Raw genomic sequence first — 26,993 nt, 5'->3', positions numbered from 1 at the left:
GGATATGCATGAATCAATCTAAGGTCTTTCAATTAGTTAAGATCAAGCATCCAGTCATCCATCCATCCATCCACCAATCCTTCAAATATTTACTGATCAGCTACCATCAATGATTCTAAGATGTGCATCTTACCCAATCCCATTTTAATCAGAACATTTCTTATTGTCACTGGCATATTATAAATTATATTGGCATTTTTTCTTTCTCAGTAGAACATAAAATAATGGTATGTTTTACCATTGATGGTGCCTTAGGATGAAATATGATTTGTCTCAGACATTATGCTAAGTGAAGTTTTTATTATTTGAATCCACATCTTTATTCTAATGAGCATGATTTTTTTATTGGCTCTAAGCAAATCCTTAATCAGCTTGTAACATTTCCCATAGAATGAAATGCCAAGAAAAATATACTGTTCTAAAAATATTTATGAACACTTTTTTTAAATCCCAGGCTCTGTAAATCATCATGAAGAGGGATGCTATTAGCTCTTTTCTTTTTAATGGGTGGCAGGATAAATAAAGCAGTTACTCTCACTTATTTGATATTATTCATCTGCCAGGTTTAATTTAATTATGTTCTATCCACTTTACTAATATGCACCCAAACACTCTGCTTTCATAATCCAATCCGTTCTAAGCTTGTATATATTTAGAAATGCAAATGACATTAAAATTTATGTGTAGAAAATTCAAGATAATGCAATCAAGAAATACATACACAATACTTTTTTTTTGTGTGTGTGTGTGACAGGCAGAGTTAGACAGTGAGAGAGAGAGAAGGAGAGAAAGGTCTTCCATCTGTTGGTTCACCCCCCAAATGGTCGCTATGGCCGGCACACTGCACCGATCCGAAGCCAGAAGCCAGGTGCTTCCTCCTGGTCTCCCATGCGGGTGAAGGGCCCAAGCACTTGGGCCATCCTCCACTGCCTTTCCGGGCCACAGCAGAGAGCTGGACTGGAAGAGGAGCAACCAGGACAGAACCGGCGCCCCAACCGGGACTAGAACCCAGAATGTGGGTGCCACAGGTGGAGGATTAGTTAGTGAGCCGCGGCGCCAGTCAATACCTTTCAATAATTAAGAATTTGGTTAGGGTGAGGGCAAAACTGTTGTCTTTGATAACAACATATGATAGGGGCTGGCGCTGTGGCACAGTGTGTTAACGTCCTGGCCTGAAGCCCCAGCATCCCATATGGGCGCTGGTTTGAGACCCGGCTGCTCCACTTCCGATCCAGCTCTCTGCCATGGCCTGGGAAAGAAGTAGAAGATAGCCCAAGTCCTTGGGCCTCTGCACCCGCGTGGGAGACCCGGAAAACGCTTCTGGCTCCTGACTTTGGATGGGCGCAGCTCTGGCTGTTGCGGCCAATTAGGGAGTGAACCCGCAGATGGAAGTCTTCTCTCCCTCTTTCTCTCTCTGCCTCTCCTCTCTGTAACTCTCACTTTCAAACAAATAAATAAATCTTTAAAAAAAAAAAAAAAACACATGATAGAGAGACTGATTCAACCCAACAGTGAGGGAGGAGAAGAGGAGGCAAGATAGTTATTTTTGATATTTATATATATTTTAAAATATTTATTTATTGGGGCCAGCACTGTGGTGTAGCAGGCTAAGCCTCCACCTGTGGTGCCAGCATCCCATATGGGTGCTAGTTCGTGTTCCGGCCTCTCCTCTTCCAAACCAGCTCTTACTATAGCCTGGAAAAGCAGTGGAAGATGGCCCTAGTGCTTGGGATCCTGCACCCTTGTAGGAAACTCAGAAGAAGCTCCTGGCTTCAGATCAGACCAGCTCTGGCTATTGCTGACATCTGGGGATTGAACCAGAGGATGGAAGACCTCTATTTCTCCCTCTCTCTGTCTGTAACTCCACCTCTCAAATAAATAAAAATTTTAAAAAGAGGCTTATACTAATATATTTCTTATTTTTTTATTTTTATTTTATTTTTTTTTTTATTTTTGACAGGCAGAGTGGACAGTGAGAGAGAGACAGAGAGAAAGGTCTTCCTTCTTGCCGTTGGTTCACCCTCCAATGGCCGCCATGGCCGGCATGCTGTGGCCGGCGCACTGCGCTGATCTGAAGGCAGGAGCCAGGTGCTTATTCTGGTCTCCCATGGGGTGCAGGGCCCAAGCACTTGGGTCATCCTCCACTGCACTCCCGGGCCACAGCAGAGGGCTGGCCTGGAAGAGGGGCAACCGGGACAGAATCCGGCGCCCTGACCGGGACTAGAATCCAGTGTGCCTGCTCTGCAAGGCGGAGGATTAGCCTATTGAGCCACGGCGCCGGCCCATATACTAATATATTTCTTTAGTGGACTGAAAAATTAGCAGACAAGCTCAAGTGGTGGTTTGCAGGCTGAGGAGCAACGTATGTTTAGGGCTAGCATTCATTCACTCATTTATTCATTCAACAAATACTGGTACCTCACGTTACCAGGCATTTTTTTGAGTTTGGCATTCCTAGTGAATGCCAGACAGACAAGAACTTATATTCTTTGTGGGGACACAAAGATCAACAAAATTCAGGGAGTTATATGGGCCATGAGGAAAATAAACACAGTGTGATAGGGTAAGTGATGAAAGAGTAGAATTGATCAAGAAAATCCTCTCCAAGGAAGTGACAGCTGAAGGAAGAGAAGTCGGACATCAGAAGAGCTGCTGTAATAACCTTTTAGAAATCAGGCTTATCCTTTTATTTTCCCTCTCTTCTACGTGTTTCCCCTGCCACTTCAAGTTGATTCTGGTGCAACTAAACTATAGTGAGTTGCAAAAATGCCATCATACTTTGCAGCTCTGTCCACTGAGAGGCACCCACTCTGTTCCTTCAGGCTTACTGGCCTTGTGACTTGTTATGACCAAAGAAAGCTACTGAAGTGATTTATGAGTTCTGAGCTATGGACTTAAGAGACTTCTGCTCTGTGTTCTCGAAACTTTCCACTGCCATGTGAAAGGCCTGGGTCAATTGCCTGTAATGTAAGACTACACGGAGAGAGGCCCAGTCATCCTAGTCATCACAGAAGAAGCCATGATAAACCAACCAGCACTGGTCAGCACTCCAGCACATGCATTTAAAGCCCAGCTAATCTGAGTTGAGCCTGCCCAGACCAGACTGGCTCAAGCTGAATCTAGCCAAAATTGTTAACTTAAATCTTGAATCAACTAAATGATTGTCATTTTAAGCCACCTATGTTTGGGAATGGCTTGTGGTGCAGACAAAGCTAACTGATGCCTAGTCACTCAGTCTGAGACTTTGACCACAGACCTCCACATGTGTCCGAAATCATTAGGTTGACATACACAGAAAGAATCAGCTTGTCCTTGCCCCACAGAAGGCCTGATAGACTGAGATGGTTCTGAAATCGAAATCTCCTTTTTAAATGGGAAGTAGGAGGCCCACCCAGAAAGTTAGACCTGAAGGAATCTGAGAGTCATGGCAGCCTTTTTTCTTGCTTTATATATATATATATATATATATATATATATATATATATATATATATATATATTAATTAAAAGAGCACAGGTTTTGAATGCTAAGGGTCTGAGTTCAACTTCTGCTTCTTAAACTACCTTACTTCTCAGCTGTGAGCCTTGAAGCAATTTACTTTCTGACTCTAGCCTCAGTTCCTCCTCTGTAAAAAAACAAACCAAATAACACCTCTACGAATGAGCCTGCTGGAATATCCTGAGTGGGCTGTTTGCTGATGATGCCCAGCTGCTGGCTATTGCCACTGGATCACTGGAATGACTCAGTGCCAGTCCTGGGATTGCATTTGGTGTTCATGCGGGCTGGGGCTGATTAGAAGTATTTTGAGGGGTTTTATTACACTGTACAAAGATTCCTGCGTCTTCCCTACAAGCTAAGGTTTGGGTGCCTTTACATCCAAATTTCATGTTTATGGAAAATGAGGAACTCTTCCCAGCTATGTATCCTACAATTAATATGAGAAACTCATGGCAGGCAGAAATCCAACATTGAAGTAATATTGGGAATCCTGCACTTTCCATTAAAGAAGATATGCTCTTTGTTGTGTTTAGGAACTAAAAAAAATAATCTGAAGACCTTCAATTGAATTGCCTTGGGATGCATATGCTGATTTAAATTACTACCTATTTTATTACATTTTATGAAATTAACTTTGACATTTACTTGATGTTTATTGTATCTCATATAAGCTACAAATTATATTACCAAATACACATTCATAAAATAATAATATAAAGTAAACTGGAAGGCAATAACAGATTACTTTTTAAATGTAACAGCTTTACAATGTAGTTATTTCCACCCCTGAGCCGCTGGGACTGTGCTGAAATAGGGTACATGTTCCTTTGAAACAATGAACACTTGTCTCCTATAAAATGGAAGAGCTGCAAACTCATCTTTTAAAAAGAATGCAGTTATTTCCCCAGTAGGTGGTTATTAGGGCCTTAAAACCACAATCAGAATCTAGATAAGAACCCACACCATGACTCTGGCGTCTTACTGAGGAGGCCACCATGTAGGACAAATTTATTTGCTTTTTTTCTCCACTATAAATATGAATGGTTAATTAATCTTCTAATCTCACTGGGATAAGATAAGGTTAAACAAAATGATGTAGAGAAGCTTAGCAAATTTATAAAGATGTTTAATATGTTTTTTAATTACATTAAAGCAGGCTGTCCTCTGATTTAGCCAAACAGGGATGAGGTTGGTCTTCAGGCTCCTCAACATTAAATTAACTCACAGGTGGACTTTCTATTAGCTGGCCTTTGTGGGAGGGCAATGTTCAAGGCTTGCGCTGAGTGTGAGGGTGGGAAAAGGCTAGGTTCTGTTGGAGTATGGGTACTCCACCTGCCCCAAGTGCCCCTCCCTTTGCACTTGAAGACAAGTAGGAACGTGCGCCTTGACATGAACTTTGTTCTTCCTCACCATCTGAGAAGCAGATTGGCCAAGGTAGCAGGGTTGGGCTTTCTCCTAGGGAATTTTCCCACCTCTTCCACTTCTTCCATCTCTCCCACTCTCCACTTTCAGTGCCCTACCAGCCTCCCTCACCCCAACCCTCCCCACTCCATATGACTGAATCTTAAGATTGACTTACGTAGTAGTCCTGATCTAGACCTTTCCTCCCAATTAGATGTAATTGTCCAAGAGATACCTAGGAATGATGATTTTTGAGAATGATTTTAACAGTAGTGTTAATTTAAATAAAGAAAACATGGTGATTTTACTGTAGGATGTTAATTCAGTTTGATAAAGTTGTCATGAACTTGAAAGAAGCAGGGAAACAATCCAGACTATATCTTTTAGTGGCTAATGGGATGCTGCTGGAGTTATGTCTTCCTCAACAGCAGGAATCCTGTCAAGCTGGTGTGCAGGAACGAACACTCAGGCACATAAACCTAAGGGGCCTTCACTCTGACTCTCGGAGGTCACAGGGATGATGCCCCATTCCTGAGAACAGCATATTAAAACTAGCATTTGATGGGGCATTTAGTCTATAAACAAAATGTAAGTTATTTCTAAAATGAAACTTTCAGTAAGAAATGCAAAGAATTTTGTGATTACTATGGTAACTAGCTCTCCATTAGGGTCAGGGACTGCAAGTGGCAGGGGACAAAACAGGAACAGTGCAAAGAAGAAAGGGTTTCTCTTCCCTTATCAGTCCAGGATGGATCACTGCTAATCCCTCTAGGACTCAGAGTGAATCAAGCATCTTATCATTTGCATATTCTAAAAAGTCAATCTTATCTGTATACATTACTTGTATCTGAACATCTCCTCTTTCTGCCAAAAGTTTATAGTATTGGTATATGTCCCAATCCAAAATTTCACTATTGGAACTCAAATTTTCGGGTCTCTCAGTTAGTCTCACTTTTTCCACTGGAATACCTTCATTTTTTTCCAATTTGTCAGCAACTGCAAATAGAAACAGGCCAGAGAATAGCTAGAAAGAACAGGCTGCAAGAGATTAACATTCAGTATAGAGAAAATGTTGTTAGGCTTATTCTCCTTAAATTGTGCAGAAATCTGGTCTATTAGCACAGAGGGATGATCCATAGGAAGTTAAAATTTGCTGACTTTTATTTAGTTATGAGAAAAGTATATGAAACCTAGTTATTCTTTGCAACCCACATAAACATTATTAACTTCTATGCTTATAAGTCTCTACTCAATTATCTTGGCCAAGCAGGCTTAGATAAACAGGAGAGATTTTAGGAGCAGACAATTCATCCTCTCTACCATTGACTTTTTTCTGGGACTGAAACTACAAAGTAAAAGTAATAATAGCTTTTTAAATTTCTTATGGATAATCTGAAGATAATACAAAAATGAGTATATGTTCAAATGTATCTACTAAAGTGTACAGTTCGAAGTATAAACATAGTGATTCTAGTTTCCTTAAGCACATGAAATGACAGTGTATCTTGAATTCGAAAGTAGGGGCCAGCATTGTGGCATAACAGGCTGAACAGCTGCCTGCAATGCCGACATGCCCACTTCTGGTCTAGCTCCCTGCTTATAAATCTGGGAAAGCAATGGAGGATAGCCCAAGTGCTTGGGCCCCTGCAACTACGTGGGAGACGCAGATGAGGCTTCTGGTCCTTGACTTCTGCCTGGCCAGGCACTAGCCATGTGGCCATTTGGGGAATGAAGCTGCTGATGAAACATCTCTCTCTGTCTTTCCCCCTCTCTCTCTGTAACTCTGCCTTTCAAATAGATAATATTTATCTTAAAAAATTCAAAAGTAGTCTTCTCTTTTTCCTTTCCTTAGAACTTAATGGTGACAAAAATATATGTTTAGGTATTTTTATTTTTTAAAGATTTATTTATTTATTTGAAAGGCAGAGTTAGAGAGAAATAGAGAGAGAGGAAAAGACAAGAGATTCTCCATCTTCTGTTTCACTCCCCAAATGGCTGCAACGGCTGGAGCTGGGTTGATCCAAAGCCAGGAGCCAGGAGCTTCTTCTAGGTCTCCCACGTGGGTGCAGGGGCCCAAGCACTTGGGCCATCCTATGCTGTTTTCCCGGCACATCAGCAGGGAGATGGATCAGAAGTGAAGCAGCTGGGACTCAAACCAACACACACATGGGATGCTAGTGCTGCAGGAGCTGGTTTACCCACTGCGCCACAGCACGGGTCCCTACATATTTTTCTGATCAATTAAGTGGACCTTACATTATTCACTTTTGTAAACCTTCTATTTAAAAATTGCTATGTAGTCTGTTTCAGTGATGCTGAAAGTTGAAATGTTATGCACAACTTTGAATATGATTCTAGGAACATATATTAGCCTCACATTCTGTTTTCTGTAGAGAAAGCATAGGATAATAGATAAATGATTGAATTGTTCTTAAATGTAGAGATAGGTTTCTCATGTGTGTGCTTAATATTTATCACCTTAAGAAATTCTAATAAGTCATCCTGTATTCCAAATGTTAGAGGAAGGAGGGGAACTGCTTAGTGTCTGCTGGTTGTATCTTCAGATTCTCAGTTTAAGTAAACAACATCACAAGAAAAGTAAAATAGAAACATTTGGGATATATATTGACAAAAATAAAAGATGAATGAAATGATTTAAAACATTTTTTAAAAATTAAACTTTTGAAAAGTAACTATGAAGGAAACAGAAACTCTCCCTTATAGTACAGTACTAAAACAATTTTACTATAGTAGATGTTAAAAGGATAAATATTTTTATAAATTTATATTGATCGATGTTTATTTTTCTAAATTGTGTGGCAAATCTGTTTGTCTTAAAATATGAGGATTACTCACTATAATCTGCCACTTTCTTGTAATGACTTAGGGCAACTTCACAATTCTGCAGAACATTGATTCCTGACAAATATCTGTACCCCTAAAACACAAGCATATATATTTTTAATATGCAGACAATGTTGTCTTAGAATATTTTGGTCTTAGAATATTAAATTTACAAACCAAAATCATCTGAGACATCATGCTTCCACCAGCACTTCCAAAGGTATAATAGATGAGTGCCTAAAATTAAAAAAAGAAAAATGAAGAAACACATTGGTCATCTAAATTTGAAAATCAAACAAACATTGCTTTTTCACTCTTAGCCTGGGAATAAATCTGGAAGTACTCCAAAATACATTCCAAATATCGGTCTTTTCCTCTGTTAATGTGGCTATCATTTACTGGGAGTTAACCATGTTCTGGAGTTTGGGATAAGGACGTCATATATAATATTTAACCATCAAAAAATCTCACCTTTAGAGAAGAATCCACAATATGATTTTTAAAGAAACTTCTCTCAGAATAATACTAAATTTTTCTTTCGATCTCGTTATTTAATCACCACCCTAGAGTGAACCTGTTTACTTAAAGAGTAGACTCTATTCAATGTCATTTTAAAGAAATTGATTTTGTGCCAGAAGAAAAAATAGAATGATTTTACCTTGGCTTGATCATATTCCATTCCTATTCCATAAGAAGACAAAAATCCTAATGCCTAAAGTGCAAAAGAAACAATAAGGATCAATAAATCAATTTAGTTCAGAATTATTTTCATTTATATTGGTAAGGGACATTTTAAATGTCTGCTCCTTAATAATTGTCATTGTTAATTTATTTCTTATACTGTAACAAAAATACTTTTGTGAAGGCTATAAGAATTTGGCAAAGATCAAAATAGTGGGAGAATTGCCTAACACATGAAAATAGGACAATTCCTACTAAACTTTAGAATAAATAATAAAAAATTATAAACCAATGATGTTTATATGTTTTCCTTACTTGAAAAAAGTTTTCTCCTTCATTAATTTAAAAATTAAATTTGTTTTTTCCTGTTAATATCTTAAAAAATACAATGTAATTGATATAGAATATTCAAACAGCAAGAAGTACAACGAATAAAAAGTGAAAGCCTGATTTCAAAGTAAGAGGTTCAATAGGAAACCCCAGATACATCTTCCACAGAAACATCACTTAACCACAGCATGTGGTCCAAAAAGCCTTCATGAGAATGTCAGAAACAAATTAAGAAGTCATAATACACAAGACTAATGCAAAGTCAAGAACAGAGCATTGAAGTAGGCAGTAGAAGCCATTTATTTTGCACATGGTCACCCATCTTCCAAGTTAGCACCTCTTGACTGTTATTTGGAGGAAAAAAATTCCAAATGATGATTTCTACTAAGGGAGAGAAAGAAGAGCAGAATGTATGTCCAATGGAGAGTGTTACCTGGGTGACTGTGTGTGCGTGTGTGTGTGTGTGGTTTGATTCTGACACAAGTGTGAGCACTGCAATAAACCAGTGTACTCTGGATGCCTGGTGCCTGCTGAGGACAGATGCCCGGTGGCTTATTACTGTACTAGAGATTCTGCAGTGCTAGAGACAAACTCCAGGGAGAGCAAAAGATGATAAACTCTTTTTTTTTTTAGTTAAATAGGAAAGTGCCTACATAAATAGTGCAGAATGAGTCAGTGGTTTGGAAGAAAATTCTAGTGAAAATAGTGGAGCATTCCCTTAAGAAATGCTGCAACAACAATATCTTAATGGTACAGAAGATATCATATTGGAAAAAATGTATCAACTATTCTAATTTGAACTCTGAGGAAATTTTAGGAACAATAACTAATTGCTTTAATTGCTTTGGTTTGTACATTGCAGTTGAGTGGCATGTCTCTTAAATCTTTCAATATATAAGTTTCTTACCCATTTCTTTTCCCTCTGTATTTTTTAAATGAAAAAAGGCATCACTTGTCTTTTCTTTATTAAAGATTTATTTGTTTATTTGAAAGTCAGAGTTACAGAGAGGTAGAGGCAAAAAGAGAGAGAGAGAGAGAGAGAGAAAGAGAGAGAGGTCTTCCATCTGCTGGTTCACTCCCCAAATGGCTGCAATGGCTGGAGCTGGGCTGATCCAAAGCCAGGAGCCAGGAGCTTCTTGAGTCTCCCACGTGGGTGCAGGGGCCCAAGGACTTGAGTTATTTTCCACTGCTTTCCCAGGCCACAGCAGAGAGCTGGATCAGAAGTGAAGCAGCCAGGACTTGAACTAGTGCCCAAATGGGATGCCAGCACTGCAGGCGAAGGCTTTACCACTACACCACAGTGCTGGCCCCAAGTTATTTGTCTTGTAGAGCTATTCTTAGTCTGGATTTTGTTGATTGTAATACTGTATTTTCCCTAATTTGGCAGGTAGAAGAGGCTTGATCGAACTTAATACACCTTGTTTGACAGACAATGTTATGTTTTCCCTCAGGAGGTGCATAATTTCTTCTTCTGTTTTGTGATGTTAACAGACACTCACAACCTTTCCTTGGTTCCACTGATTTATTAGAGTTGGTAAATGATGACATTCTAATTCTATCATTGCATTCTCATTTAGTAGCTGGAATAATCTAGCCAATTGGGAGCTTATTTGAGTTGGCTCCTCAGTTCCTTGGTCATGATCCTATAGAGTTTTATGTTGGCTTCCTTCCTGTTGTGCATAAGATGTTTAGACATCACCTTGTTCAATTCATGTCCCACACCTGGAATTGGACACTTTTCAAGGATACTGGTTCCATTTTAGTGGGAGAAGACTTCAGTTTTTTAACTTTAAAAATAATTCTTTTGGGAGGAGAGGGTTAATATCTAAATTTAACTTAAAAATATTTTTGTCAAACTAATAGATGCATATGTATTAAAAACAAAAATCTGAATGTTTCTGAAGAGCTTATAATGTAAGCATCAGTGCACTGCTTTTCTTCAGACTATTTCTTATTCTTCTCTTTGGAGATAACCATTTTCAATTAGTTTGGCTGTTTTCTTCTGATAATATCCATCATTACAATTCCAGATAAGTTGCTACTAGTTGTTATTAATTTATATACTTCACAGTGACAGATGGTGATTTAGGTCATTTATATCACTTTGTCTCCTCATTGCTGCTCTCCATAGAGTCAAAACACTATTTTTTTTTTATCAGAAGGTAATTGTAAAAGTTTTAGTGTTTCTATTCTTTTATTTTTAAAAGATTTATTTTAGTTATTTGAAAGACAGAGTTACAGAGATAGGGAGAGACAGAGAGAGAGGTCCTCCACCCGCTGGCTCACTCCCCAGATGTATGCAACAGCCAGAGCTGCGCCGATCCGAAGCCAGGAGCCAGGAGCCTCCTCCGGGTTTCCTACACGGGTGCAAGGTCCAAGGACTTGGGCCATCCTCCACTGCTATCCCAGGCCATAGCAGAAAGCTGGATTGGAAGAGGAGCAGCCGGGACTAGAACCGGGGTCCATATAGGATGCTGGTGTCTCAGGCCAGGGCGTTAACCCGATGCGCCACAGTGTCGGCACGGCCCGTGTTTCTAATATTTTTAAGGCTCTACCAAATACAGCTTTATCACTCCTGTCACCATTCTTATGTATGTATTCTTCTGTCACCATTCTTATGTATTCCATATTTTATGTATGATCCTTGGTAATATGCCTTTGTTTCTATCCTTCATATTACTAACAGTATGGTTTTAGCTACTCAACTTATTAATTGATGAAATGCTTGACGAGTACAGGAGTCATGGGCAGAATCCTGAGGAGTACTGTTAAGAGACGTGCTTTTACCTTGACATAAGCCCTTTACAATTAACAATCTCCATTCACCATTATCAAGCACATATTTCTATTTTTCATCTAGTTCGTGATTCATATGTAAGACCTTGTAAAATGTCTCCATAAAATCAAGACACATCAAGGTTCATAATTCAATCAAAATAGAAAATGAAATTTTCAGGGCCGGCACTGTGGCATGGCTTAATGCCCTGGCTTGAAGCATAGGCATCCCATACAGGTGCTGGTTCTAGTCCCGGCTGCTTCTCTTCCGATACAGCTCTCTGCTATGGCCTAGGAAAGCAGTAGAAGATGGCTCAAGTCCTTGGGCCCCTGCACCAACGTGGGAGACCTGAAAGAAGCTCCTGGCTCCTGGCTTCAGATTGCCGCAGCTCCGGCCGTTGGGGCCATCTGGGGAGTGAACCAGCAGATGGAAGACTGACCTCTCTGTCTCTGCCTCTCTCTGTAACTCTTTCAAATAAATAAAATAAAATTTTAAAAAATTGAAAATTTCTAGAACTTTTATTACAATTTCAAAGACAAACAACCGTGTTACTTTTAAAACTAGGATACTGGGGCCTGCGCTGTTACACAGTGGATTAAAGCCCTGGCCTGAAGCGCCGGCATCCCATATGGGCGTTGGTTCTAGTCCCAGTGCTTCTCTTCCGATCCATCTCTTAAAACAAAAAATAGGATACTGACTGTAGAGTTCATTTTCCAAAAGCATAAGAGCACTAATAGGTATTTGGTTAATAAGTATAATTTGTGTCATTTACTGAATACACACACCCAAAGTAAAACTACACACACACACACACACACACACCCCACACACATAGACCTCATACAACTTTTATGATCCTGCCACTTCCTCTTTGGTCTCCAAGTTTCCCTACTTAAGAAATTTCACCTTTAGTCTGTTATTACAAATAGAAGGTGTCTGAAATCCTGGAACTCTGCTAACTCCTGTGTATTTAAAATGGCTAAATTAGCTCTTTTTTAAGGATCAATTTCCATCCAATATTATATTTTTATTTATCTTGCAACTCTTGGCACTTTTTGATTCTGCTCAATTTAGAATATGGTTTAGTATGCAGAAACTTTGACACGACAATAAACACATATACTGATCTTTATATAAGAAAATGAAGACACTGTTCTCTTGGGTTTGGCTTGTGTTTTAGGATGCTTTCGCCAACAGTGTATCATTTTGTGCAGAGCCTAGAATGCTTTCTGGTCTGATCTTCCTGGAGAAATCTTAGGGCTCGTGAAGTTGTGAAGTGGATTGTGTGGGAGTTAAATTTCACTTTTGTAACTAGAAGTGTTCCTCTATATAAAGCTCATTCTAAAAAATAAAGGCTAAAGCCATGATTTTAACAGCCTTGAAAAACCAACCCAAGGTCATTCTTTCTCGTGCTTCATAGAAAAATAACAATGGGTGATTTTGAATCCTTTGGAGAGCTCAATTTTCATTTTATTTTATTATTAATTTTCTTACATTGCTTAAAGCATGCCAGAGTACTAAAAGAAAGGCAAAAAATGTTTGGGCTGTCATGTAATAAATATGCTGATTATTGTTAGCACTGGACTATTCCTTTACACATGGGCATCATAACCTAACAATTTCACAATAATCAGTTTTTAATTGATCTTGTTCTGAGATAAGGGTGAGATGAAATGAGATGGATTATAGAATGATTAAATCTTAACTTAGAAAAGAGAAATGTTGTGAGTCAAGAGAGAAGCTATACAACAGTGATGACATTAATGGCACTTTCAGTATTTTTTAAAGGTCAAGCTTTTGATTCTAAAGTCAACTGGTGTGCTGTGGCTTTTAAGGAGGCATTGTTGTAGCTGGGATTTGAGTGAAAAGAGTTAAGTGTAAAGGATATTATATTGTACTTAGAAGTAAATTACTTGGGTTTCATAATAATTTAAAATTTAAATATTCCTCCTTTTACTTCTTATATAAGAAATTGTTATTACAAAGGAGAAAAATGATTAAGCAATTTTCCTTTAATTATTGTATGAGGTTTGAAAGCACCTGTGATCATTACTTTCAGCTCAAACTGTATACCAAAGAAAAGTATGAAATCAACCCTAATGAGCAACTCAGATACTGTCTGAACTCTTAATACAAAAACAGCATTAACATCAAGAGAAATTCTCTGCACAAGTAATCCTATAATTATCAAAGTAATCATTAGATTGGTAATAAAAATGATTTTTTTTAGAAGTAGCACAGTGCTAACAATAGACCTTCCTTGAAATAGTTCTATAATTCAAGTCTGAAATAAATGGAAAACATGTGAAATCTTTGGGACAGAATTATTCTAAAATCACAAAGCACAGTAAAACAGGAAGCTATTCATATATTTTTACGTTTTACTCATATCAATTATGGTTATTGTTACATGATAGAATGAGTTTTCTGATTTTAAACTAAAAGGGGCTTCAAAAAGCTTGTGTGAAAACAGAATTAAAAGAAATTTATTTTGGTGCAAAAAATTGAAATATATACAGTTTTTTTCAGAACATGCATTTTTCCATGAACTTTTTGAGGATTCTGCATATGTAACCAATGGAGTGCATGCACCAGAGCTGATAATGTTTTCTGATATCAAGGATAATACATACCCACAAACAGAATCTAACAGAAAAGCATTTTTAAAAGAAAATAATAGCTACAAAGCATACCACTTAGAGTTAATCATCACTAAACTAAACTTTAAGGGCCATATAATATGAATGATCAACTTCTTGATTCTTGGCCAAATGAGGTTTAATCCTATCATTTTATTTGGAAAATTAACAGGCAAATTTCCTACTGAGAACATTGCATCCACATTAAGAACAGTGTAAGTTTATCTAATTCTGAATTTCTGTCTCCTGAATGAGAATTAGAGAAATAAAAAATACATTAATTATCTGCCTTCAGGTTGGTAGAATGCTATATCTCACAGCATAACTTGTAGGGTATAATTGCTTGAAATTTCCTCATTTCCACCATTGTCATGAAGATTACTCCATTAATTAATAGTTCTCTTGTACAGAAAGTGCAGCTTCTTTGGAAATCAGTGCAATGAACTGAGCTCATAATCTTAATTGCTTTTGTTCCCCCTACTGAGATTTCCTTCAATTTACTTGGATTTTTGCCAGGAAAGCAATTCAAGGTGTATGTAAAGAAATAATTGTGTCTCCTTTCCCTCATGTGGCTTCCTTTCGTACATCGCCTAAAATTGTGTTTCTTCCCTCTGTTTCTTCAACATCACATTAAAATGTGAATTTTATCCTTTTTGTTTTTCTTCATTACTTTGGGTTTCTTTTTTTTTTATTTTTTATTTTTGACAGGCAGAGTGGACAGTGAGAAAGGTCTTCCTTTTTGCCATTGGTTCACCCTCCAATGGCCGCCGCGGTAGGCGCGCTGCGGCCGGCGCACCGCGCTGATCCGATGGCAGGAGCCAGGTGCTTATTCTGGTCTCCCATGGGGTGCAGGGCCCAAGCACTTGGGCCATCCTCCACTGCACTCCCTGGCCACAGCAGAGAGCTGGCCTGGAAGAGGGGCAACCGGGACAGGATCGGTGCCCCGACCGGGACTAGAACCCGGTGTGCCGGCGCTGCAAGGTGGAGGATTAGCCTAGTGAGCCGCGGCACCGGCCATTACTTTGGGTTTCTATATGGTCTCTGGTATGCCAGGATCCTCCCATCTATTACACTGCAGTGTATAATATTCAATTCTTCTCCAGGATATATTAGGCACCCTCATTCTTATTCTATTACCATCTCTCTCCATCTATCTATCTATCTATCTATCTATCCATCTATCTATCTATACTGTCTCTCATTGTCATTTTCAGTGACATGCAGGATTCTCATATCAGGCTGGCATGAATAGCCAGAGAAGAAAGGTTGTCATCCAGCAGGCTTATTAGAAGACAATTATCAGTATGGCTGGTGGCCAGCCTGGTCCTAACAACCAGACATTGAAACAAGCATTGTTTGTGGCATGAAATAACCTTAACTAGTTGTTCTTTGCATAAGGAAAAATCAACTGAAAAATGATTTTCCATTGGAAGCAGATTTTCCAGAATGATGACAGAAATGATAGTGAACATATAGAATTGAAGCCAGCAAAACAAGATAATTGAATTCAGCTGCAGTGCTGGAGGTTCCGTGCTTATCTAGACATTAACACCATGGTTGCTGGATCATTGAGAGTTTTAGTGAAGGGGAGTGTGAGTGAGGAATAGGGGTGTCTAGGATGTCAGGGAGGGTAGAAGAGGGGGTTGCAGAGGTTTATTTTTTTAAGTGATATTGTAGCATTATATATTGTAGTATTTAAGCATGTCAATAAATAGCATGACTGATTTTTGCATACCAGTTCAATGTCAGCCTTTTGGGTCATAAGTTTGTCCTTACTCATGTTCTGTCTTTTGGTCTTCATTGAGTCAAAACACACATATACTAGATAAATATACCTATTTTATAGATGAGGAATAGAGACTCAGAGAGGAAAGTCACAGGGGTCTCGGAGCTCAGATATGAAGTCAGGACTGACAGATCCCAAAGACAAAGCTTTTGAAACTGAAATCATAACACAACAATATTCATTACTGTTCTCTAACATTTGCTAAGGGCTCTTGCAGATGTTACTTAATCCTTATAGCAACCTTGTGAAAGGTTGTGTATATTACTGTCAATACCTTCTTTCAGATTTGGGTAATCTGAGTTCAGGAGAACTAATTTCTTCAGGGATATTAAAAAACATGAACAAAAGATGGAAGAGTTATTAGACTGCGGAATCTGGACTCATAGGTGCTCAAATGTTCTGAGTTCAGAACACCTGCTCCCTTACCACATGCCATCCCCAAATCTCCAACTTTACATTTCCTATATCATCTCAGCAAGGCTTGATTTCTTCTACAAAGATGGCTGTGATAATATATGGCCAATGGTCATACATTAGAGTCGTTGCCCTCAGCACTGGCTTAGCACTCAGCCTTGAGAGAGAGAGAGAGAGAGAGAGAGAGAGAGAGAGAGAGAGAAAACCTCACACCTGTTGGTTCACTCCCCAAATGTATAGAACAACCAGAGCTGAGCCAAGGTATAGTCAGGAGCCTGGAACTTCATCCAGGTCTCCCATGTGGGTGGTAGGGACTCAGGTACTTGAACCATCAGCATCTGCTGCCTCCCCAGAAACGTTAAGAGGAGCTGGATCAGAAGCAGAACGACCAATATTTGAACCAGACATTCCAATATGGGATGCAAGTGTCACTAGCACAGCATAACCTGAAAGCCACAATGCCCACCCCTGGATATCTTTATTTTCTTCTTCATACTTACTGCATTCTCAGATTTTACTGTGTTGTTACTGTGCATAACTTTCTTTTGTAATCAGGAAAAGAACTGTTTTCATACAAAAAAAAAATAGCAACATGAAATATGCCCTTGCTATAGCATTAAGTGAAAGTAGCCAGAAATATATGGACTTGCATTGAAATTAAGATGTTGTAAAAAAGAGATGCATACAGAAAGAAGTCAAGCAAAAATACAAAGCAATACTAACAGTCCTGAGTCAGGATGGCTGGCATGTGAATGTTATTTAAAAAATTTTTGTTTCCCATGAAATGGTTCTGTGATTCTCAGAATAAAATACATTTATTAATATAGAAAAGGAAACATATTTAGCTTACAAAATATTGACTTGTAAAAATGAGGCAAACAAATCACCTTAAGATAACACATTTGTTTCCATTTTCTTTGTATAGGTGAATATATTTTATATAACATTTATGTTAGGAGTTCAGAGGTCCCTAAGTTTCTCAAAACACACACATACATGGACATGAAATAAGGAAGGTGGTTTAGGGAACAGTTCCATTTTGTTCCATGGGTTTGGAAGTAGAATAATTTACCCAGGGCTCCTGCTGTATTCCTACCACAGCACCACTGTTTCAACACCTCCCTATGTCTGGGTTGGAATACTATTGCTCAATTCCTTTCACATGTTTCTTGTCTGTAGTTATTTCAGGATGTAGTTATTTAAGCTTTCAATTTCTTTCAAAACTCACATTTTGGGCTTTGTAAGATCCTTCTTTAGCCAAGGACTCATATAATTGGATAGCTGCAGTTATGTTTTGCATGCCAAAATTTCCAAACAGCAAAGCATCAGCCATTTTCTCCATAGCTTTCAAGTTTCCCATGTCAGCTGCTTTTGCAAAGAGTTTGTAGGCTCTGTTTCAAAGACATAAAGTTGGAAATTTTTCAAAAATGATGTTTTCCCTTATTTCCTTCATACTACTTCTACCTGGTAGGATCTATTATACTTGAGACTACAGCACTGATTCTCAAGTTTTATAGCATAATAATTGCTCTCCTATAAGTAGGTTGTAAGTGGTATGAAAATTCAGTGATTAAAAATAGAGATGACTTAGGATTACCTTACACTGCATTTTTTTGAGTCCTCGTCAGAAGTCACCTGGACCTAATTTGCAATTGTATAACAAGTAGTGATGGAGAGTCTTGCAAGGTCAAAACATGCGTGAGAGAAAGAGTACTTTTGGGATTTATTTTCACTTTTGTAACTTCCTTTTTTGGTAGCAAGATCAGAAAACATTAACCTCTAACCTGTAACCTTGACTCAAATACTGGAAAAAAACACACAAATCTATTGCTTGCAATTTAGAATAAGCAGGAGGCTAAACTTTATGCATAGTCTATCCATACCGATGCTAAAACAGGCCCCTCTTGGGCAAAGCTGGAGCAGAATAGTCTGGGCAAGAAGAGCCTCAATCATTCAGGTCCTAGATATCAAAACAGAGGATCAGTACTCTCATGGATAAGAGCCGGTGGAAAAACTGGGAGCCAGAGATCAAGAAAGAAATTAGCTGAGGCCAAAGCAAGCTAAGATTCTGGAAACCAGAAGGAAATAAGCGGAAGGTTTCAAAGGCCAATAAAAGCAAGTGCCTTGCACTCTAGGATAGATATCAGGAAGACAGCCTGACACCAGATACAGACCTCCTTGAGTCCTTCAGTTACATGGCTTCCTGCTGAGATGACATGGGCACCAACACAGACCAGGGCACAGAAAGCTGAGATGGGATGTACAGTTATCCCATAGTATATTCAATATATCTAGCATTATATCCAGTCTCAGGAAGCAGCAACAGGCTGCAGAACAAATCCTTCTAGGTACCTTTGATCCTGGGGGCAGGGTGAGCACATGGGTTCCCAAGTTAGGAAACCCAAGGTGATATAAGGTAAAAATCTAGGGCTGGAGAAAGTCGCTGGTTGTTAGATAAGATTAATATCTGGAATGCGATCCAAGAGAAGGAAAAAAAAAAAAAAAAAAAACAGGAGAAACCGGGAAGCAGGGCCAGTTTTCAAAAAGAAAATTCAGTTACGTGTCTGGATAATTTCTAAAGGATCCAGCATGGGCTATGCTAAGGAGGCCCCCTGAGGAGCACAGGATAAATGCTTTTCTAAGGGCATGTCAGCAACTTATCTCCCAACTTTCTTGGTTGAGGGTCCTTAATGAAGGACCAAACTTGGTTGTCACTGAGGTTTCCTTACTGGCTCAGACATGTTTGTGTGTCTTTGACATATGCTTGCATAACTTCTGTACTTTTAACAGTGCTTGCATATTCAAAACTGTCCCCCATTCATACCTAAGAAGAGGCTAACTGGATGAATGACTCTGTCCAGGATGTGGGTGTTGATGAATCAAAAGGGCTAGTATCATTTCTACATTGGAACTGCCTGTCATGCTGAATCCAGAGGGTCTTTGGACTTGATGAGGCATACCAAGTGGGCCCCTGATTTTTTGGGCTCTCCTACTATAAGCAGAGCTCCTCTGAAACCTCATGGATCAGCCACTTCTCATAACTCCATTGTTCTCTCATATAGCTGGGCTAGTTGAGAATTCTCTATTGTTACTCAGTGGGTGCCCTAGTGTGATGACTTCTGCACTGTACTGGATTGTATTTTGGGGGCCTCATTTTACCCCAGTGCCATCATGACAACCCCTAGGGACATTCAAAAGCTTTGGGAAGAGCCAGGTTTGAATCCAGCTTGGAGCCCTGTAGGAACTTTGTGCCTGGCAAACTAGAGGAAAAAGAGGGGGCATGTTTCTCTCTCTCTGACCACCCAGTACTGGCGTTCTATAACTACCTGAGAGAGGGCAGGCAGCATTTTGGACATATATAACCATTGTGCCAGTTTGTGTCAGAACACCCAGGAACCAGCTGAAACGAGATGCTTGAGTCTGGCTGAGAGAACTGATAGGGGGCTGGGTACATGTGACTGCGGGAGCCTTGTAAGCTGGGATTGTGAAAACACTATGGCTATGTGCTAGGGTATAGGGTGTGGCTGGATCTCTGGGCAGTCACTGTGGGCAGCTCTACATGCTCAGGGCTTCCTGACTGAATGGTGAGGATCATTGCTGTGGGATCTGTGCTAACACCGAGGACTGCATGGATCCTTTGTGTAGTACTTGTGGTAGCACAGTTGAATATTGCACCCACTGGGGCTAGCACCCAGCCAGTGGTCACCTTGGAGGAGAGAAAATGAATGTGAAATTATGCCTACAGAGCTGATAAAAACCTCTCCTCTAATAATAAAAAAAAATAAGAGTATATTTAACATACCCAATTTGGGTATCACCTTGGACATTCTCTTCACCCTGGAGCACTGAACAGAACTTCCTGACCACACCCAGCACATGCCTTTGGGTATTCACTAAAAGTGTAGAAACTCCAATAAGCTACAGAGGCATAGTCCAAAGTTAAAAGCCATCAGAGGGAAAACAAAATATATCCACATCCCCACAAATGTCTGAAAAGAAGTGTAGCAATTCAAGAAACAAGAATAAGGAAGACAACATGATGCCCCCAAAGGAACACAACAACACTTTAATACTAGAATGTGAAGATGAAGAGAGTGATGAAATGCTGAAAATGGAATTCCAAAAATTAATCGTAGGATTACTTAGAAGTAATTAGAAGCAAATGCATGAATTAAAGAAATCCAGATGTCACATGAAAGAAATTTTTTCTCATGAAATTCAAATTTTAAAGAGAAATCAAAATGAAATATTAGAAATGAAGGATTCAATAGATAAAAAACTGCAGTGGAAAGCCTTAACAACAGATTCTGTGAGGCAGAAGAAACAATATCTAGGTTAGAAGACAAATCTCTAGAAATTTCACAGTCAGACCAAAAAACAGAAGAATTTAGAAACTTAAAAACAGTGCTAGAGATTTACAAGATACCATCAGTAAAAGTAACATTAAGAAGAAAGTTTATAGCAATTGGCGCCTACATCAAGAAATTGGAAAGGCACCAAATAAATAAGTTATCGATCCAACTCAAGGACCTGGAAAAACAACAGCAAACCAAATCTAAAATTAGTAGGAGAAAAGAAATAATTAAAATTAGAGAAGAAATAAACAAAATTGAAACCAAAAAACAATACAAAAGATTAGCAAAAAGAAAAAAAAATTGACACACCATTGGCCCAGCTAACCAAAAAAAGAGGAAGAAGACCCAAATCAATAAAATTAGAGATGAAAAAGGAACTATAACAACAGACACCACAGAAATAAAAAGGATCATCAGAAATTACTACAAAGAGCTGTATGCCAACAAATCAGGAAATCTAGAAGAAATGGCTAGACTGCTGGACATGTGTAACCAAACTAACTTGAGCAATGAAGACATAGAAAACCTAAACAGGCTGATAACCAAGACAGAAATTTAATCAGTAATAAAGACCCTCCCAGCAAAGAAAAGCCCAGAACCAGATGGCTTCACTGCTAAATTCTACCAGACATTTAAAGAAGTACTAACTCCAATTCTTCTCAAGCTATTCAAAACAATTGAATGGAAAGGAATCTTCCCGAATTCCTTCTATGAAGCCAGCATCACTTTAATTCCTAAACCTGAAAAAGAAACATCAGAGAAAGAAAGGTACAGATCAATTTCTCTGATGAACATAGATACAAAAATCCTCAACAAAATACTAGCTTATTGAACCCAGCAACACATCAGGTGGATCATTCACCAAAACCAACTGGGATTTATCCCTGGTATGCAGGGCTGGTTCAACATTCCCAAATTAATGTGATATACCACATTAATAAACTGAAGAACAAAAACCATATGATTATCTCAACAGATGCAGAGAAAGCATTTGATAAAATACAATATCCTTTCATGATAAAAAATAAGCAAATTGGGTATAGAAGAAACATTCCTCAACACATTCAAGGCAATTTATGAAAAACCCATGGCCAGCATCCTATTGAATGGGGAAAAGTTTGAAGCATTCCCAGCATTCTCACTAAGATTCAGAACCAGACAAGGATGCCCCACTATCACCAGTACTATTCAATATAGTCCTGGAAGTTTCAGCCAGAGCCATTAGGCAAGAAAAAGAAATAAAAGGGATACAAATTGAGAAGGAGGAAGTCAAACTATCCCTATTTGAAGATGCCATGATCCTATATATAGGGGATTCAAAAGACTCCACTAAGAGACTATTGGAACTCATAGAAGAGTTTGGTAAAGTGGAAGGATACAAAATTAGCACACAAAAATCAATAGCCTTTGTATACACAAACAATGCCTCAGCTGAGAAAGAACTTCTAAGATCAATCCCATTCACAATAGCTACAAAATAATTAAATACCTTGGAATAAATTTAACCAAGGACGTCAAAGATCTCTACGATGAGAGTTACAAAGCATTAAAGAAAGAAATTGAAGACACAAAAAAATGAGAAAATCTTCCATGTTCATGGATTGGAAGAATCAATATCATCAAAATGTCCATACTATTGAAAGCAATTTACAGATTCAATGAATTACCAATCAAAATACCAATGACATTTTTTCTCAGATATAGAAAAAACAATGCTGAAATTCATATGGAAACACAGGAGATCCAGAATAGCTAAAGCAATCTTATGTAACAAAAACAAAGCCAGAGGCATCACAATACCAGATTTCAAGATATACTAGAGCACAATTATAAACAAAACAGCCTGGTATTGGCACAAAAATAGATGGATAGAACAACGGAATAGAATAGGATAGAAACACCAGAAATCAATCCATGCATCCACAACTAACTTATCTTTGACAAAGGAGCTAAAATCAATCCTTGGAGCAAGAACAGCTTCTTCAACAAATGGTGCTGAGAAAACTGGATCTCCACATGCAGAAGTTTGAAGCAAGACCCCTACCCTACACCTTATACAAAAATCCACTCAAAATGGACCAAAGACCTAAATCTACAACCCAATACCATCAAATTATTAGTGAACATTGGGGGTACTCTGAAAGACATTGGCATAAACAAAGACTTCTTGTAAAAGATCCCAGAGGCACAGGCAATCAAAGCCAAAATTGACAAATGAGATTACATTAAATTGAGAAGTTTCTGTACTGCAAAAGAAATACTCAACAAAGTGAAGAGGCAACCGAGAGAATGGGAGAAATTATTTGCAACCTATGCAACTGATAAAGGATTAATACCCAGAATATACAAAGTACTCAATAAATTCTACAACAACAAAACAAAAAACCCAGTTAAGAAATGGATAAAGGACTTAAACAGGCATTTTCCAAAAGAGGAAATCCAAATGGTTAATAGAAGAAAAAATGTTCAGGATCACTAGCCATCAGGAATATGCAAATCAAAACCACAATGAGGTTTCACCTCACCTCCATTAGAATGGCTTTCATACAGAAATCAGCAAAAAACAAATGCTGGTGAAGCTATGGGGAAAAAGGTAATCTAATCTACTGTTGATGGGAATGTAAACTGGTACAGCCACTGTGCAATACAGTATGAAGCTACCTCATAAATTTGAATATAGACCTATGTTATGACCCAGCTAATTTACCCAAGGGAAATGAAATCAGCATAGGAAAGAATTATCTGTACCCCATGTTTATTGTAGCTGAGTTCACAATAGCCAAGATATGGAATCAATCCAAATGTCTGTCAACTGAAGACTGGATAAAAAAATCATGGGATATGTACACCATGGAATACTACAGCAGTAAAAAAAAATGAAATCTTGTCATTTGCAACAAAATGGGTGCAACTGGAAACCATTATACTTAGTGAAATAAGCTAATCCCAAAAGGCTAAATACCATATATTCTCCCTGACCTGTGGTAACTGAGAGTATTTAAAAGGTAATTAGAAGTGAAATTGATACTTTTCGAGATGTGATAACTTTGAACAGTCCTTGTCTCAACTGTTGAGGAACAGTTTTTTTTTTTCAAGAATTTGCTAAACTCTGTACTTATATTGTATATTGTTAATCTTATGCATATAAAATTAATTGAAAATAGATCTTATTAAGCAAATAAAAGATTTCTGCATTAAGAAAAATAAAGTACCTAGAGTAATAACTAGTAAAAAGTAGTTGCTGACATTGTTATAATATGGATGACAGCTGAGTGACCCTTATCCTCTATATTCATACTCAGAGACTTTGGGTTTTAAAAATATTTCATATATTCTGTTGCTGCTGTGTCTAGAACTGGCTACTACTGTTCTATTATGTCTAATGTGCCTACACATTGTGAAAGCAAGAGATGTCTCCCTGCAGGAGGTTTAGGGCCCATTCTTTCTACTATTGGCTCAAAAACTTTTGTTCTCTTTGCTCTCCTATCTTCCACTTATGAATTATGAGATTGGAGATAGAAAAAAAAAACAACTTATTACCTGATCACTATGTCTCAGGAACTGTTCTAAGAGCTTGATTGACTATTGTTTAGAGGGCAAAGAAGTTTAGTAACCTGCCAAGATCACCCAGTTAAGTGATAGAGTTAAGATTCAATCCCATGTTTAACTAGAGCCTTCAAATTGTGCTCCTCTACTGGGTGGGAGAAGATATTTCTGTGTCCCTTTAGACAAAGTAGATGAATGAAAAGAGAAACAACAGACATGGGTTAAGTCCATGTGGCCCCAGTGTGGTCTCCCCTCAGCTGTGTATTCTACTTACCTCACTTTAATATCTTTGAATCTTTGTTTATGACTTTTTAAAGAGAAAAAATGAATTTCTTCTTACCTCAAAAGACTGTTCTGGGAATAAAATGAAACCACATATATGAAAGTGCATTGAAAACCATAAGGTTCTGTACAAATGATCAGTTATGCAGAAGCAGCCTTTTAAATTCAAATAACACTTTTTATTTCATTTAAATTATCTAGGAAATTAAAGCCCGAACAATATTTTTGCTTGAGTGCTCAAGATCAGTACCTCAATTCTGCTTTTCACATAAGATGTAGGGATGCCAATCTCATACACACTTCTCTTTGTTTAGGTTAATATATATCATTTGATCCTTTTAAAAACAAATCTTATGGATGAATAGGGTCATTTATTATACCAATAAACTATTAATAAGAAAAAAAATTAATTTTTCCCCCTCAATGTGGAAGTTTAAGTTGGCTAAGGTAACTTGATAAAGACTTACTCTGCTTTTTGTTTTTGGCTTTTAGACTGCTGGAGAATCTTGATGCCCATCTTAAATAGCTCATCGCCTTCATCTGTGATATTATCCTTTGCTTGATTTCTTACTAAACATGAACAAACAAGGACAATTGTGAACATATTTCTATGTTTTATATTTTCAAAATCATGTGTTGGCATAATATGGTGGAACATTAGTTTGGGTTTTGCTCTACTTATTTTTTAGCCTCTGCATTTCAAGAAGCACATTTGATGTTATTCCCTAGCTCAGGGGCATGGATAGGTCAGAAGGCAGACTTTGCCTTCTCCTGTCTTTTGTGAAACAGTTTGGAGGACAGAGAAAATAAAGAGATGCTTCTCATAGTAGGAGGGAAAGGGATATTCCCAGTTTTGGATAGAGATGCAAAATCTGCAAGCAAAAAGCAAGATGCCTGGTATATCCCAGAAGCAGGATCCTAAGCACCATCCTCTTGGTCCTGAGTGGCAACAACTCCATTGTTTGAGCATGGTTCATAAACCTCAGAACGATAAGATTCTAAGAGCACATAAGGACATGAGCAACAGGCAACTCCAAGATGACCAGTGTGCACTTAGGAGTGAATCAGAGAATGTTCTCGAAAATGTTGTTGTACATAAGGCTTTTCTCCCTCCCTAGAACCTAAGACCTTGGAGAAGACACAGAGAACGCCAATAATAACTTACTTTGTGGGATGAGGGCTCAAAATCTGTTTCACAGGATTTAAGGAAAATAAAGACATGGAAAGGAATTAAAACTGCTACAATACTGATATTTCCCAAACCTTTATAAATACTGCACAATTTTTAAATCACTGCTGTTTGGAGGAAGAGTCAGACTATAGCTTCTCTCCACTCAAAACACACACACACACACACAGAGCCTTGCATATCACAATGACTTTTAAAGTCTATTGTAATACTCAGTGAAATCTCTGAATAGGCAAACCACACCTAAAACCATTTCAAAAGAAAAGCATTATGGATTTAATACCTCATTAAAAACCACAATAACTTTAAGTGGCTCTTGTTTTTCATCTTTCTTCTCAAGCTATCAGGGTTACCCAATTTCTTTTTTTAAATAAATAAAATTTTAGCAGATAAACTTAAAAGTCAACTAAAAATTATTTGAATGTTTCAAGTTATCCAATCAATTTAGTAAAATCAGACACTTTTAACATCTAATTTCTACTTTGAGTTATAAATTATCTATACTTATGATTAAAGGGAGGAGAATAATGTAAAATATCTACCACTAAAATCTGTGTGTGGAATAGCTATTGCTTCTATCAACATGTTTTCAAAAAGTGAAAGCCGGCGCCGCGGCTCACTAGGCTAATCCTCCGCCTAGCGGTGCCGGCACACCGGGTTCTAGTCCTGGTTGGGGCGCCGGTTCTGTCCCGGCTGCCCCTCTTCCAGGCCAGCTCTCTGCTGTGGCCCAGGAGTGCAGTGGAGGATGACCCAAGTCCTTGGGCCCTGCACCCCATGGGAGACCAGGAGAAGCACCTGGCTCCTGCCTTTGGATCAGCGTGGTGCGCCAGCCACAGCGCGCCTACCGCGGCGGCCATTGGAAGGTGAACCAACGGCAAAAGGAAGACCTTTCTCTCTGTCTCTCTCTCACTGTCCACTCTGCCTGTCAAAAAAAAAAAAAAAAAAAGTGAAAATAAATTTTGAAAAGTTATCTTGATATGTATACATGAGTATCAATTTAGCCTACAAATTCCTACTCATAACTTACTTTTATTTGTAGTTTTCTTTTAGATTCCTACATGTATTGAAATAATTTTTTTTACTATTAACAGTTCTCAACTAGCAGATAGTATTATCTGAATGATGATTTAATTTTCTTTTTTATAGTTTAATGATTTCCAAATTTGGGAAAAGCAAAATCAGGAAATGATTTGCAGAGACCACCACTCTGGACTTGAGGAAGAGAGCCTTCTGGAGTCTGGAGCCATTGGAA

At 38.3% G+C, this 26,993-nt stretch overlaps 1 protein-coding gene across 1 annotated transcript in view; it reads right to left on the bottom strand.

The window, feature by feature from the left end:
- SEL1L2 (SEL1L2 adaptor subunit of SYVN1 ubiquitin ligase) overlaps positions 1-26,789 on the bottom strand; it is a 69,090-nt gene extending 42,301 nt beyond the window's left edge. Inside the window, exons 1-9 of the mRNA XM_062202274.1 lie at positions 26,769-26,789; positions 26,046-26,101; positions 25,020-25,118; positions 17,598-17,760; positions 8,402-8,455; positions 7,921-7,980; positions 7,756-7,837; positions 5,741-5,895; positions 5,078-5,134 (exon numbers count right to left, since the gene is read on the bottom strand). Coding sequence (XP_062058258.1) covers positions 5,078-5,134; positions 5,741-5,895; positions 7,756-7,837; positions 7,921-7,980; positions 8,402-8,455; positions 17,598-17,760; positions 25,020-25,118; positions 26,046-26,068 — 693 coding nt within the window. The 5' untranslated portion in view covers positions 26,069-26,101; positions 26,769-26,789. The remainder of the gene's footprint in view (positions 1-5,077; positions 5,135-5,740; positions 5,896-7,755; positions 7,838-7,920; positions 7,981-8,401; positions 8,456-17,597; positions 17,761-25,019; positions 25,119-26,045; positions 26,102-26,768) is intronic.
- Between the last annotated feature and the right edge of the window lie 204 nt (positions 26,790-26,993).

Source organism: Lepus europaeus, chromosome 10, assembly GCF_033115175.1.
Source record: "Lepus europaeus isolate LE1 chromosome 10, mLepTim1.pri, whole genome shotgun sequence".
Classification (NCBI taxonomy): Eukaryota; Metazoa; Chordata; class Mammalia; order Lagomorpha; family Leporidae; genus Lepus; species Lepus europaeus.
Note: the sequence above shows the minus strand (reverse complement) of the source record. Positions and strands in the feature narration are given on the sequence as shown.